Source organism: Diadema antillarum, unplaced genomic scaffold, assembly GCF_040938485.1.
Source record: "Diadema antillarum isolate AM-2024a unplaced genomic scaffold, OU_Dant_1.0 seq00000234_RagTag, whole genome shotgun sequence".
NCBI lineage: Eukaryota > Metazoa > Echinodermata > Echinoidea > Diadematoida > Diadematidae > Diadema > Diadema antillarum.
In genome coordinates this window covers 956,159-972,757 of record NW_027271283.1, presented here as the reverse complement: position 1 = coordinate 972,757, position 16,599 = coordinate 956,159, and the positions used below count along the sequence as shown (strand labels likewise).

Genomic DNA, 16,599 nt, shown 5'->3' with positions numbered 1-16,599 from the left:
TAAAAAATTTTAATAATAAAAAAAAAATATCTGGTAATTATGATTATTCGTCTTAAAGTGTAAAAACAAAGATCACTTAAAGAGATTTTATCAAGTCGTTAAAGACCCAATTAGGCAACACCAACATGGCAGCCTCCATTGCACCACCATACGCTCGGCGAAAGCAAGTACAGTTGTATGATCCTGTATCACTGTGAACTGACAGAATGATGACACTCTTCGTAAAATTGAGGTAAACCGGCTCTACAATTGTATGATAAGCATATTCCATTCATCACAACAGAATGCATTATCTTGAAATATTATTCAAAGATATGCATGTAATTTTTACTCGTACTTGACGTAACCAGTCGATCGGAGCGGAGCTGAGAGAGGAGAGTCGCAGTGGGATGGCAGCAGTGCATACTTGTAGAATACAAATGATGCACGGGATAGAATGCGTTAGTGGAGATGTAGCGCACTCGAGAGTATTTACAATTGTGAAACATGCACGAGGCGAAGCCGAGTGCATGTCAGTTCGGGAAACCCACTCACAAGCTAAGGGGGGCCCCTCCTTATAAGTAACCCGTCCCCCTTATAAGTAACCCCGTCCCCCTTATAAGTAACCCCCGGGGCACCCCTTATAAGGAGTCTCCACGCTTTCTTGCAATGCAACGCGAAAATGAAAGGACTGCGGCAATTCGCTTGATTATGTCCATAAAGCTTCACAAGTTTCCTAGTTACTCACGAAATTTGAGCAAAATCGGTTTGAGGCATCATATCTAAAATCATGGATTTAAATGCGATGTCAAACGACCCATGCGAATGCTGAAGTGCGAGCGATTACTGGCGTGAGTGTCGCCAGGCGCGGCGGCGCGGTACCAATGCTTGAGTGCAGACGTGGCGACTGAGTACGAAAGTCTCCGTACTCAGTCGCCACGTCTGCACTCAAACATTGACCGCGCCGCCGCGCCTGGCGACACTCACGCCAGTAATCGCTCGCACTTCAGCATTCGCATGGGTCGTTTGACATCGCATTTAAATCCATGATTTTAGATATGATGCCTCAAACCGATTTTGCTCAAGTTTCGTGAGTAACTAGGAAACTTGTGAAGCTTTATGGACATAATCAAGCGAATTGCCGCAGTCCTTTCATTTTTGCGTTGCATTGCAAAAAAGCGTGGAGACTCCTTATAAGGGGTGCCCCGGGGGTTACTTAGAGGTTCTATAAGGGGGACGGGGTTACTTATAAGGGGGACGGGTTACTTATAAGGAGGGGCCCCCCTTGTGAGTGGGTTTCCCGAACTGATGTGGCACTACATTGTAAATACCCGAGAGTGAGCTGCATCTCCACGCCACGAAATAATCCTGTGCATCATTTGTTTTATAAAATGGGTCGAAAACTAACAGCATTTTTCATGTATCTTTGTGGGTCAATACCAGTCAGCTACATGTAGCACTCGCTCAAGAATCGATGTCCGAAGATGTTAGTCCCAAACATTTACTCACGTCGCACTCGGAAATCCCTCACATACTCTATAAGTACTGTACGTATATTAGTTGAACTTAAAAAGTACTGTACGTATAAGAGTATACGTACGCCACACATGTTATGCGCACAAGAAAAGCCGGCCGGCAGCCCGAACTAGAAGTTGTTTACAGGATTGACAGCGCGTATAGTAGCGCGCGACGCACTTGTAACAACTGATTGAGAGCGCACTGCTAGTGTAAACATTGTGACGTCAGGCCGAACATGTTAGTGAGAAATTAATGCACGCACACGTGACTCATTTCAGTGCTTCCAATTGGCTACATCCTTGAACCCATTTTATAATATCTGATATGCAGCATGCAGTGCAGCTGCAGCACGGATCACCAGCAGCATGCATGCAGCAGCTGCAGTCACCAGTTGCAGTCCATCACCATGTGAGCGAGCGCGAGTACTTAGAGAGGAGCTGAGTGATTACAGTGCAAGATGTTCACGTGCAGTGTTTCATGTTGCAATGGCCAGTTGTGCACATGTGTGAACTGTGCAGTGGGTAGTGTGGCCTACAACTTGTAGGTCTATGTGGGATTAGTACTGTATACGCCATAAATTTTATATTTTGCGAATAGGGAGTTCCTGATGATTTCGCAAGTGGTTACATTCGCGGTGCAATCGTTGAGTCCTGTAACGATTTAACATGTTAGTATTTTACTATTGTAATTACTGAACAGAGAAATGTACATCATCACATGCTATGCGTACGTCACATCCACAGCAGACCACTTGTAGCGATCAGAGTCTATATTTTTGTGTGTGTTTAATTTGGCTAATAGCACCTGACTCTCGAAAATAAAAACCTGGTGGAACATTATTGGCATATATTCATAGTAGAATAGTGTCTACTTAGTACGATCAAAGAGATTGCGCATGTAACGTTACTCTCCATCTTTGCTTCGGTATGATACTGTACTGTGAAGCCACTCTGTGTCGCGGACACTGTGTGAGTGTGAGTGCGCTCTCCGGCATGCCTGGTTTGACCGAAAGATCGGTCTGTATCTGGTGATTGGGGATATGTTCAACGAAGACTGCATCTTTCTTCACACAATCCCTTCGCCTATTGGAGAGTTAATAAAGTTAGAAAAAAATGATAAAAGACTCTTTGGACAGATGGATTTTTCTGTCTCTAGACAATGTCAATGCCACAATGGTGTTATCATGGTGATGAAGCTTGATCGGGAGTGTAGCGCCAAAAGGCAAGTCACAACTCAAGCAATGGCGGCGATTATTTCAATCTGTAGTGGGGGGGGGATGGAAACACTGAACAACAGAAGGTGAAATCATCGTACCCTCCCACATGAAAATGGAGCCCGAGAGATATAAATGTAGTGTAATACTAATACATGTGGACATTCATGTATGGGGGGGGGGGGGGGGAGGAGACAATGGCAAGTATGTTCAAGGGGGAGAGGGGGAGCATGCATTGCAAGTGAGGGAGCGCAGCGACCCAGGTTGAGGGGAATTGTTTTGGAGCAAGTTCCATAAGTCACCTTGCACCACAAAACCAACAAAAAGGTCGCCAAACATGGATTCTTAGTTGAGGGCAGATTCTGAAAGAGAAGCTTTGAAATGGTGTATAACTCAATTCATACCGACTCTCCAAATCTCTTTAGATATTGGAAAGAAAGCACACACTTTGGAAGAAAGTGTAACAAGAAAAGAGGCTGTAAAGTATGGGATCAATTCAAGCACTTAATCTGATACCATTAATCCTGCCTGTCCAAGCTGTACTCAGTGCAATGAATGGGACAAAAAGCAGGATATAAAACTCTAGGAACAACAATGAAGGGATTATTAGATTAAGCTGCAATTGAGTGTGTGCTCTATTTATACATTGTGTCCATGGCTAAAACCAACTTTCAAAGCAGTGGCAAAAAAAGTTATTAGAGTTGAAAGTGAAGAGTGTGTAAAAGGGTTTTTAAGAAATAAAAAAGGGCCTCTAAGACATACCTAGTGTCTAGTCACAATATTCTACCCCCCCCCCCCAAAAAAAAAAAAAATGTTCTAGGGAAACTCCTAAGAACATAATTTTCAGTTTGTTTTATGATATCAAGCTTTATAATAATGTAGAAGAAGAATTGCTCTTTCAGAAAATATGAAAAACACAAGATTGACCAGGTTTATCAATTTCACCTAATTGGAATCCTCACATAAAATAAGAGTGTGCAACTTTTTGTTGGTTTTGTGATGCACAGTCACATTTGGTATGAAATGTAATCCTGCTCTTCCTGAGCTCTACTGTCAACACTCGGTGAACTAGATATGAAAAACAGCAAAAGACATTTTGATTATCAACCTAAACCCAGAAGCGGATCTAGAGGGGGGGGGGGGGGGGGGGGAGTTGCAACCCCCCCACAAAAAAAGAAAATCCGGTTACCATTTTTTTTTTTTTATCTTTTCTTCTTTTTTTAACTTATAATTTTTTTTTTTCTGTCTACCGGTATGTATTGCACATGGCAATGACCTCTATACCAAAAATAGTGGTGTTTTAGATGCAAGAAAATGCCATATTTACACACAGATTTTCAAAAATTCTCCCTACTGTGGGAGGGGGGACACCCCCCTCCCACACCCTCCCCCCCTCGCTCGCTCCCCTCACTCGGGCTCGGTCGCTACGCTCCCTCGCATACTGCCCCCAACCCCCCCCCCCCCCCCACTTTATAAAAAGCTAGATCCGCCCCTGAAACCAATCCAAGGACCATTTCTGTTTCATCACTTACCTGGTGCTTTTTTTTCTTTTGGTCAAATGCAACAAAGTGAACCACTATGTGTCATTTCAAATTCATGAATTTCTTCTGTCGAGATGTTTTCATTGCAACTGATTGACAAATTGCCCTACATCGACGTAAATAAGCACTGAATTGATCAGTGTTTTAGTAGTAGCCTTTGGCCCGACAGCAAGTGTTGGTTCTAATCCTTATAGCATGCAGCGGGTACTGCTTTGTTATTCAAATTCATGAATTTCTTCCGTCGAGATGTTTTCATTGCTGTCGGGCCAAAGCTCGGTGGTCTAGTGGAGATGATGCCTGTCCGGTGATCAGGAGGTCGTAGGTTCGAATCCTGCTCGAGTATGTACGCCCATGATTTTTTATCATGGCTACTACTAAAACACTGATCAATTCAGTGCTTATTTACGTCGATGTAGGGCAATTTGTCAATCAGTTGCAATGAAAACATCTCTACGGAAGAAATTCATGAATTTGAGTAACAAAGCAGTACCCGCTGCATGCTATAAGGATTAGAACCAACACTTGCTGTCGGGCCAAAGCTCGGTGGTCTAGTGGAGATGACGCCTGTCCGGTGATCAGGAGGTCGTAGGTTCGAATCCTGCTCGAGTATGTACGCCCATGATTTTTTATCATGGCTACTACTAAAACACTGATCAATTCAGTGCTTATTTACGTCGATGTAGGGCAATTTGTCAATCAGTTGCAATGAAAACATCTCTAAGGAAGAAATTCATGAATTTGAGTAACAAAGCAGTACCCGCTGCATGCTATAAGGATTAGAACCAACACTTGCTGTCGGGCCAAAGCTCGGTGGTCTAGTGGAGATGACGCCTGTCCGGTGATCTGGAGGTCGTACAACATTGTAGGTTCGAATCCTGCTTGAGTATGTACGCCCATGATTTTTTATCATGGCTACTACTAAAACACTGATCAATTCAGTGCTTATTTACGTCGATGTAAGGCAATTTGTCAATCGGTTGCTATGTGTCATTTCTTTCAATTTGATTAATGTGTTACTATTATTATAGTATTCTAAACTTTTTGTAATGAAAAACTTGTATTGTAAGATTCATGTCGCATTATTTGTGTTTCTTACCCTCTACAGAAGTTGTAACAGAACAAGCCAGCCTTGTGTGCCACTTGCTGCAAACTGCTATGTTTAGCACCTTGCATCTTTGGAGGACTTGTGGTGAAACAGTGGTCAAAGCAGCTTCTTGCAGCCAATCCTTGACTCAATTTCAAAAGGTTTGAAATTTTGCTTTGCAAATTGTATGTGTGTGTAAACTTTGCTGAATCACAACAATCTGTGTACATTACCAGGTATCAATAAAGAGAGGGGGCCAATTCTGTATGTATTATATAGCATGTTGTATAATTATGTATAGATAACTCTCATGAGCAAAACAGCTTTTGAGGGAGGGTGACAATGCAATTAAAATGATGTTATCAGATCATGAATTTAAAGGGTTGGTATAGTATTGGTGGTGATGAGGTTGGGCTTTTAACTTTTTGCAAGATACATTGTACCAAGAAACCACTTATGAAATAGTACGCCCAAAGTTTATTTGATGAAAATTGGTTTGGAATGGCAGAGACATCCCAAAACAAAGTAAAACAAAGTGACCATGATAAAAGGTGGGTCCCACCTTTTATTAGGATCATTCTGTTTTGGACATCTCAACCATTTCGAAATCCATTTTCAGCAATAAACGTTGAATCCCTTTTGGAATTACGTGCTCTTTCACATTTCATAAGAGGTTTCTCATTTATCTCACCTAAAAATGTTAAAAACCTAAGGTAGGTCTCGACCAAAACTATACAATCCCTTTTGACGTAGTTTCCATTTTTGCAATTTCGTGTGACTGTCCATGTGGAGTATATTTCTTGACTTTTGTTGGATGCACAGTATTTCCATTCATTCATGCCATTGCATCTCTTCCCATTAAAGTTTATTTGTCTCTCAGAAGTCTGTCCAAGAAGAAGCCTGTTCCATTCCCCAAAGAGGTATTTCAGTCAAACCAGCATGAGTGAAGATGGAGGGACTGAGGAACCTGCCATTGTTGAAGAGGGGAAAGCCAGAATTATTTTTCCCAACCCAAATGAAGTCTTTTACAACCCAGCTCAAGTCATTAATAGAGATCTCAGGTTAGATTATTACTTCTTTCTTCACTGTTTAAAAATGGTTAGGAAACTGTTGATATAGTTATAGTTTCCTCACTACAGTTCTGAAAAAAAAAAAGAAAACCACCTAGTTTGTCCATCATATGTTTTTGAACCTTAGAAAAGTGTCAATGTGCTATGAATTTAAGTGTAGTTCACAAACTCATGTCAGAACAGGCAGTGTCATGTGGTATTTGATGCAATGACGTGACAAATGTTGTGTTGGGATTTGTTGCTTTGCTGTAGCCTTGCTGTCACTGGACTATTTGCAGAGGATTTTCTGAAGCCCAAAGGAGTGACTGGTAAGATCCTGTTAGCAGTGGTACTACAAAGTAGGTATCACTGTAGCCATTTTCATTACTGGTATGCTTGTGATGGTAAGTTATGAACAAAGCAATTATGTGTCAATCCAAGTCACAAGAAAATATGACCTCAGAGTCCTTTCTACACCCAGATTTTGAACATGCAATCTCAATTGTTAGTTTATTTTCTGCTTATTTGTTTTAAGATAAAAGTACCAGTTACATATCTCGATCTATGGTGGTAGTTCTTTATATAGCAGCTCTCTAACAATGCTTGATTGCATAATTTTTGTTGAAGATTTTGTTGTTGTTGTTGTTGTTGTTGATATAAGCAAATATATAGCAGGGCTCGACACTAACGGTGGCCCGGTGGCCCGGGGCCACCAAAAATGAAAGTCGGGCCACCAAATTTCAAAAAAGGGCAAATTTGGTGGCCCGCCTCGGGCCACCACAATTTTTTGAAAAGTATGTCAATAAAATCGTAACTTTTTTGCGCCGGAAATTAGCAGTTAAATTTGTTTAAAGGATAGATGAAAAGGCCTGAATGAATGCCTGAGAGTGAGTGTTGCAAGTTTAATTTATGAGTAGATATGTCCAACTTTTAATTCTTACTATCATAAAACTTAAATATTTGACTCATTAAAAAAAAACAGGACTTATAATGTTTTTTATTGTTTTTTTTTCGGGACACCAAATTTTTCTCTCGGGCCACCAAAAATTGGAAATTTAGGATTTTGGTGGCCCCATCAGGCCACCAAACAAAAAAGTTAGTGTCGAGCCATGTATATAGGGTTACTGATTTTATCAACTTTTCAAGACAAATTCTTTTTGGCTACTCCTGATGTTGTTTCGCTTACACACCAAACAGTATTAATGTTTATAGGTGTTTAACAAAGAACTTTAATTGTATTTGTTGGATTAAACTTACAACTGAAATGAAATACATGCTGCAGAAAAACTAAATTATATGCAAAAGAACAGTTACTGCGTGAGACCCAATCTGTTTCAATTGGCATTTTTCATGTTATTGATCTATTCTTGTTTGTTGTTTTCTGGTAAAGTTTCATACAACTTCATAGAAAATAGCCGATCAGAAGGGAGCAAAGCTGAAGGTAGCCAATCAGAGGACAATAGAACAACACACAATGCAGAAGAAGGAGTCCAGTCTCAGAGGACAGAAGAAATCAAAGTCTGCCACCCAGGGCAGAAATGTGAGGTATGGCAACTCATCTAGTTTCTGTTCAGTCACACTAAAAAGTATGAAATATAAATGCAGACATTTTATTTTGTATTTCCTTGTATTGACATATGAGTGCATGGTTTGTTTGCAAAGAGCATAAAATCTCCAATGCGCAGTCAAATATAAGATGAAGAGGAAGTGACCAGAATGTACATGATTACATCAATTTCAGTTAAGATGTTACTGTCAAGTTTCACACCAGGATTTTCTTTGTCATGTCTTGGTCTATGAAGAAATATCGCACAATGAATATAATGTTCAATGACTGCAGGTGTAAGATGTTAAGGGGAATGTTCATGGACAGTTTGATATTGTGACTGACCTTTGTTAGGTTGAAATTTCCATGAGTCATATGACATTACTCTGTGTTTGCTGGAGTTCAGATTTTTTCTTTGACTTGAATGACTTGTGATTACAAATCATTTCTTGTTTTTTATTTGACCATATGTTTGTCTTTCTTTTTCATGACTTTTCATTGACAGGAAGGACTGACATTCCTGGAGGCATTATCAGCTTCTGGCCTTCGATCTGTCAGGATTGCCAAAGAGGTTCCTGGAATCAAGAGAGTGGTGGCCAATGATTTCTCTGAGGAAGCAGTCAGGGACATAGAGAGGAATATCAAGTTCAACAATGTCGAAAACTTGGTAGAACCCAGTCACTGCGATGCATTGTGAGTGTATTTCAAGCTCTTTTCCTCATCACCTAACCTTGATGGATATAGCAGGTTATTTGGGTGTGATTATGTGTGGAATATGACAAGAGAAAATTTACAAATGTAATCCTTTGAATAGGCAATTAAACTTCTGCTGGATACACCTATCAGTAAACCTTGTTTTTATCCTCATGTCATCACACATTAGGAACAAAAATAGTAAAAATACCATGAATTTTTATGCAACAGTGTGATTCAAAAGGTAATCATTTGACAGCATTCTGTATACATCATATAATTTTGAGACTTGTAGGATAATTTTGCCAGTGACTGAATTTGTTATGAACAACCACAGTGCCAGAATTAGAGATAAGTACAATCCATCTATAGGAAAAAATAGCACTTGGTTTACCACCTTGTACAGTATATGCAGTGTATTTGTGTTATGAGCGACAATATTTGTGTAAGTTTTTTGTTAAAATAGGTGGACTCATTGATTTGCTTAAATTAAGATATTGCAAGATATATCACCAGTAACATGCTATGACACATTCATTTCTTATGAATCAATACAAATCTTTTTTTTTTTCAATTGCTCGTTCATAAAGAAAACATTTGTTTGCTATTCAGAGATTACTGTTGTTAGACCAAGAGCATTGCTTTGAGTTGCAAGAGAGTAGGGGATTTATGTTCCATGCAAAATGTGTCGTTTCTAAACTTATCACAGGTAAGTTCAAATTAAAGATCTCCCTCATTTGATGTTGCATAGTAGATTTTCCGTATCTAACAGATGCTTGACATTACCAGGTATTCATGTACTAGCATGTTTGCATTACAAGAATTTGTCCTTCTACAATAATAGATTGTTGATGTACCAGCATCGCTTCAAAGACTCGTTCAACGTAGTAGACCTGGACCCCTATGGGAGTGCTGCTCAGTTCCTAGACTCTGGAGTCCAGGCAGTAAGAAATGGAGGACTACTGTGTGTGACGTGCACTGACATGGCCGTACTCTGTGGGAACCATGGACATGCCTGCTTTGCCAAATATGGTGCCATGGCTCTCCGTACAAAGAGCTGCCTGGAAATGGTATGAATGGAAAACTTTTACAAGTAAATCAATATTTCATGAGCATTTCAAATAAAGATGAACATGATAGTCTTTCACTTGCAATTCAAAATTTCCAGACTGTGTTTTCTGAAGTCAAAATTACATGACTGGTTCAGAGTTGAAGTTAGACCTTGCACTTTTTAACATGTAGTTATTTTTTCTGATCTCTGATAATTTTGTGATATTTTGCTTGTTCCAGGCCCTAAGAATTGTTCTGAACTGTATTGAGACTCAGGCCAATCGCTACAACCGATACATTGTTCCCGTTCTGTCTGTCGCAGTGGATTTCTACGTGAGAGTGTTTGTCAGAGTTCACATCAGCCAGTCAAAGGTCAAATACGCACCAAGGTATGAAGACTGTTCTTCTCTCTGTGTACAATCTTCAATAAATCTTTACCAGAAACTTTGGGGAGATTTTATCATAAGGGGATATCAAGAAAGTGACTTGACTTTTTCCTCAAATATGATGTTGAAAAATCCTGAAATAGACTGCCATTATAAATAGATACAAACCTTATGAAGTAGCATTTTACGCTCAAGACCTGCAAGTGTTACATCCTTTTAAATTCCATACTCTTAGATGATGATGAAAATTATAGTCATCACAGTTTTGATGTTGAAATTATTGTAAAGAAATTACTCTTTATCATTCATTGTCTTGCATTATGTGGAAATGTGTATTCCCCCACTATTACTGATGTATGTCATTCACACAGTCATGGGACATATTTCTTTTGCCTGCGTGCACAATGCTTTGTGCACAAAGGTTATCAGACTGATGCTAAAGGATGATTAGTTGCAATTATTTTAGTAATAACGGTAATCATTATGACAATTAAACCTGATAAAGCTTTTTAAATGACTTTGTAATAGATCCTTAAAATCAATCATTTGAAGTGGATCAAAGCTGTGTAATGTTGTGGTTTTCTTCTTTCCTCTTCAGCAAGAAAGCCCTAATCTACCAGTGTAGTGGGTGTGGTAGCATCAGTCTTCAGAGGCTTGGCAAGGTCACCTTCAAAGACAAGTGAGAGTCTCTGTTTCTATCTTATCTTCTCTCTTCCATCTTGTGTGTTTTACCCTTTTCCTCCTTCAAATCCAAAATATTTGCATCATAGGATCTAATTTCATTAATATCTTCAGTTCATGGACAAAATACATATCATGGGACACATCCTTGGTAAAGGCTAATACTCCAACATTTTATTGATAAACTAACTACTCGTATCAAGTTAAGAACTTTTTTTTTTCTGGATATATCAGTAAAGCAAGCCACACCTAAGTTGTAGTAGTCTACATTCTTTTTTGATGTCTGCTAATTTTGTCTTTGTTTGTTTGCTCGTTGTTTTTAATAATTGGCAACAGTGAAGATCAAGAATCAGTGCTGTACAATTAAGCTGAGACTAAATTTGTTACATTATCTTGATTTCAGCAACCCAAATCCTGTCTTCCAGCCAGCAACCGGACCTCCTGTTGGCAAGTCTTGTGAACATTGTGGCTCATCATTCCATGTGAGTCATGCTAGGCTTGTCATTTGATTTCTTGTTCTCCATTAGTCCACATTATTATGTTGTTCTCCTGTACACAAAGTGAAGATTTTGGGGCATTCACTTAGGACATGAGGGATCTCAACGTGATGACCCAAATTTACTAAGGTAGTTTGAATCTAGACCATGGTTTAAAGTCAGTCCACAGACACACACACACACAAAAGAGCCTGAAATAGATCTACCTTTGACTTGTGCAAGTCAATGCATGTTTGTTACCGGACGTCTGTTGGCATACACAATCTGTCACACATATTTATACTGAAAAACTTTGCATAAACCATAGTCTAAATTTGAACCACCTTCATGAATTTGTGCCTATGTCTTCACATCCTTTTGTTTTTGCAGCAGTGAATGAACTGTATCTACACCTACACAGAGCCTCATGAGAAGGAGATCAGTATGTGCGTCAGATTAATATGAAATAACTTGAATAGAATTTTGCTGCATTTTACATATCAATCATGGTATAGAACATACTTGTGATTAATTTTGTGTATGGAAAGTTTCAGTTGTTACATAGCACCTTTGTCATTGTGGTTACACATTTGTTTTCTATTCGTGCAGGTTGGAGGTCCCATCTGGGCTGATCCTATTCATGACACAGACTTTGTGAAAAGATTGATAAAACACATTGACACCCATCCAGAGCGATTCAAGTACAAAGATCGGATGAAAGGCTTGATGACAGTGGTTAGTGAGGTGAGATGATGAAATAAACCAAATATTTCATAAGCTGAAGGTCTGGTGTACCAGACTAGTCTTATTGAAGAATAGAAACATAATACGATGCTTATATTAGACAGTTTTGGATGTACAATGAGTGGTGTAGTATTTCTGTGAGTGGATTGTCAAAGTATTCATCATCAAGAGTGTTGGAGATCTAATGTTCGCTGTCATCATAGTGTGTGACCTTTCTTTTATCACAGAATAGACTTTTAAAACTGTCAAGAGAACCCTTCTTACCATCCACTCAGTTATGCTGGCAATTGAAGTTGTGCATTGTTTGTCCCCGCCGAACGAGTTCGAGCAGGGGACTATGAAACGGGCTCCGTACGTGTGTGTGTCCGTGTGTCCGTCCGTCCGTCCGTGTGTCCGTCCGTGTGTCCGTCCGTGTGTGCGTCCGTGTGTGATCAAAATCTTCAATTTGCTACTTCTCTGTCATTTTTGGGCCAATTTTGATTCTGTTTGCTTTATATGATAGCACTACATGGGAGCTTTGAAACTTCTACACAGAATTTCAGTCGTGACCTTTGACCTTGACCTTTGACCTATATTGTACATTTTGCTACAAAATGCTACTCCTTCGCCATTTCTAACCCAATTTCGATTCCGTTTGCTTTATGTGATGGCACTAGGTGAGGGCTTCAAAACTTATACACAGAATTTTGACCTTTGACTTCTTTGACCTTTGACCTCGATTTTTGACCTGTATTGTACATTTTGCTACAAAATGCTACTCCTTCGCCATTTCTTACCCGATTTCGATTCCGTTTGCTTTATGTGAGGGCACTAGGTGAGGGCTTCAAAACTTCTACACAGAATTTTGACCTTTGACTTCTTTGACCTTTGACCTTGATTTTTGACCCATATTGTACATTGGCTACAAAATGCTACTCCTTCGCCATTTCTAACCCGATTTCGATTCTGTTTGCTTTTTTGTGATGGCACTAGGTGAGGGCTTCAAAACTTATACACAGAATTTTGACCTTTGACTTCTTTGACCTTTGACCTATATTGTACATTTTGCTACAAAATGCTACTCCTTCGCCATTTCTAACCCAATTTCGATTCCGTTTGCTTTATGTGATGGCACTAGGTGAGGGCTTCAAAACTTATACACAGAATTTTGACCTTTGACTTCTTTGACCTTTGACCTTAATTTTTGACATACATTTTGTTGTACATTTTGCTACAAAATGCTACTTCTTCGCCATTTCTAACCCGATTTCGATTTTTTGCTTTATGTGATGGCACTAGGTGAGGGCTTCAAAACTTCTACACAGAATATTGACCTTTGACTTCTTTGACCTTTGACCTTGATTTTTGACCTATATTGTACATCTTGCTACAAAATGCTACTTCCGGCGGGGACATATATTACGCACCGCGTAATTTCTACTTTTCCTTGTTACCATGTGAAAAACATCTTGAGGTTGTTTAACATTGTGGTATACATAGCCATCATAAAAGTCATGGTTTATGGTTTATCCATTTGAAAGGGTGAAGGTACTTGGTGTTTCCATCTTGCTTCATCATGTTACTTTAACCAAAGCTTTGATATCACAGCTGGACAAAAAAGAAGAAGAAGAAAAAAAAAAGGATGGATGGTCATGGTGACTTGATATACCTGTAATCTTCCCTAATGCCAGGAATTGTCAGACTGCCCTCTATACTACATCACCAGCAGTCTTTGCCACGTCTTGCACTGTGAGTGTCCCTCCCAGGAAAAGGTGCGGTCGGCCATCTTGAATGCTGGTTATCGTGTCTCCATCTCACATGCCTCGGCAGAAGCCATCAAGACTGACGCCCCAGCAGGTGTCATATGGGATATATTGAGAGCTTGGGTGAGATACATTTATCACTAACTAACCAAAGGGTTTAAATGTATCCTTTCACTACCTGTTGTCTGCATTGTTGGTCACTTTCTTGTACCATACACCTTGCACATAGTCATGAGTGTCATGTGATCACTCTCATTTCATTAAAGTTGAAGTAATCAATAACCTGACCTGCATGGCAGCAACTTATCTGGCAGCAACTTATCTTGCAGCAATATTCAAGCACTTCGAAATCCATACACAATGTTGCACATTTGGGTGATGAAACGTGATATTCCTGTCTGATCTGTCAACCAGGTCAAAGATCACCCAGTGAGTCAGAAGCGCCTGACACCTGGTAGTCCAGCCACCTCCATCCTTAGCAAGGAACCCAGCATTGACGTCAACTTCCAGTCCCATCCTGAGGCCATCCCAAAGTCAAGAAACATGATCCGCTTCCCTGAGAACCCCGAGGCTAACTGGGGACCAAGGGCCAGGGCCAAAATGATGTGAGTGATAGCCGTTATCTGAGACTAAGATGGAATTGAGGATCAGGGTCAAGAGACCTGAGGGCAAAATTTAGTCTTACACTGACCAAAAGACTTAATTAAGAGGGTATTGTGGATCCCAGACTACGTCGGAATGCAGGACTAGGACCAGAGTGAAGTGTGGATGGTGTGGGGTCAGAGAGTTCATTGGGGCCGTTGATTGTAGGTCACCATCTTAATTGTCATCCTCTTTCATTAAAAATCATCACTGCAAGCACTCTACTTTCAGCGATTCGGACGGAATGAACTTGGCAAACAGAGGAATGTGTTCAAGATGAGACAAACCATGTGGGAACCCCTAATTCTCTTTTTGTTATATCTCCCAAACAAACACCAGTCATACTTGTTGCATACCCAGAAATATTTGAGTGATATTGACAGAGTAGATATGGCATACTGCAATTCCAATTCCTATTTACAGTCTCTTGGCAGTTTTATGTAGTTAAAATAGAAATGGCCACATGATCATAGTGAAAGTACGACATAATGTTCTAGTTTGATCTAATGTTTCACTCTTATTATTTTGTACAGGAACAGAATATCAACTGGAAATAACATGCCTTTGTTGTAGCACATTGTGTGTGGTTTATTTATTTCCCCATCTAAATACACAGTGATTATCTCTTCCTCTTCCCTTGACACAAATACCACCAGGGCAGGTAATGAAACTTTGGAGGAGAAGAGGAAACGGCTACAAGGCAAAAACTCGAAAAGGAAACTCCAGAACTCCGATGAAAGTGGACAGAAATTTGTAAGTACAATGTACACATCTTCATCCCCATTTGATAATCTGTTTAGTTGTACATTAAAATGTATGTGTTTGCATGCCTTTTTCCTTAATGACTTCAGACCTCATTCCTTCTTTTTTTCTATTTTTTTATTATTTTTTTTCTTCTTCTTCTTCTTCTTCTTCTTCTTCTTCTTCTTCTTCTTATTATTATTATTATTATTATTATTATTATTATTATTATTATTATTATTATTATCATTATTATTATTATTATTATTATTATCATTATTATTTTATACAACTTGATGCCAGATGATTTAAACAAGTAAATTTAAAGTTTCCTTTTTATTAAATTGTTGTGACTGTGTACATGGTATACTTTGTACTTTTTTTTTTCACGAATTTCACAGATAGGCCAATATTTGCAAAATGAACAACTCTCAAAGATATTGCCTCCTGTCACACAAATGCATCGTCTATTGTAATCCTAGGTGGGAAAACACTCAGATTTTTCCTGAAAAGAGATAATTCTCATTTCTCAGTCATTCCATCACTTCGGTTCTCAATTGCAAAGTTAATCATTTTTTTTAAATTGTCTTCCAAGTCCCAATTTGCGCAGTACATGGTGTATCCTATTACCATAGTAACTAATGTGAAAGAAATTTGCATGAAGACTGCTTTCTCAATCATAAAGATCAGGCGGTGTAGCTCTTATGATTTTAACCCCTGCAATGTCAACTCAGAATCAAACCAAGTACAGTTTTCTCTTTGTGTATGTCAACAGGCCAGAAATGATCATGAGGACGCAGCTGAAGATGAGGCTAGCAAGGACCAATCTCCTAGGTGACACAGCACCGTGGGTTTGCCAAGAGATCACTCACGGAGATGAGAGTTCATGCTGGGAGGTCAAAGGTCAGCATGGTTGTCATGTGTCATAGTGCTCAAGAAACTAAAAAAACTCATGCACACTCGTCCCGTCACACGGTGACACAAAGAGCAGTCCAACATCAACTTGAAACATGTGCTTGGATAGGCTGGAGTGGTTTGTAGATGGACAATGTCAGTGTCAAAACTAGTGTTGTCATAGGAGACAGACATACCAGAGAAATGTGGATGCATTCTGCATGATGTGAAGATACTAGCATGTCAGTGAACAAGATCCTAAACAATGGTAGAGCCAGAGCCACATCAAGACTGATCAAACAGGTGCTTATCCTCAAAGTCTTATGAAAAGGTTTACAGGTGGAAATTCAAGTTGTATGGAAGTCAGATATTGACTAATAGGATGTCTTGGGAGTTCTCATTGCCTGGAAGCTCCCGGACCAGCAGTTGACTTAAACTCATGAAAAGTGGCAAGTGTATGGATTGATAAATGAAGAATATGGTTATATTGCAAGTTTAATGACGTTATCTTTTTTGTTATTTTTTCAAACAAAATACAATGTGTAATTTTGTGAGCACTTTGCAATATCTTACAATTTGTTTATTTTTGTAATTTGAGAGTGTGAAGTGGCTTTGGATTG

General features: G+C 39.3%; 1 protein-coding gene across 1 annotated transcript; it reads left to right on the top strand.

Moving 5' to 3' along the window:
• Nucleotides 1-186: 186 nt before the first annotated feature.
• On the top strand, nt 187-16,173 carry LOC139729354 (tRNA (guanine(26)-N(2))-dimethyltransferase-like). The gene is made up of 15 exons (XM_071640283.1): nt 187-232; nt 5,357-5,496; nt 6,200-6,396; nt 6,658-6,743; nt 7,667-7,929; nt 8,436-8,623; nt 9,468-9,693; nt 9,914-10,062; nt 10,658-10,738; nt 11,144-11,222; nt 11,826-11,960; nt 13,631-13,825; nt 14,117-14,307; nt 15,001-15,097; nt 15,861-16,173. The coding sequence occupies exons 2-15, from the start codon at nt 5,407-5,409 to the stop codon at nt 15,921-15,923; spliced, it is 2,040 nt and encodes a 679-aa protein (XP_071496384.1). The 5' UTR covers nt 187-232; nt 5,357-5,406; the 3' UTR covers nt 15,924-16,173.
• Nucleotides 16,174-16,599: the final 426 nt, after the last annotated feature.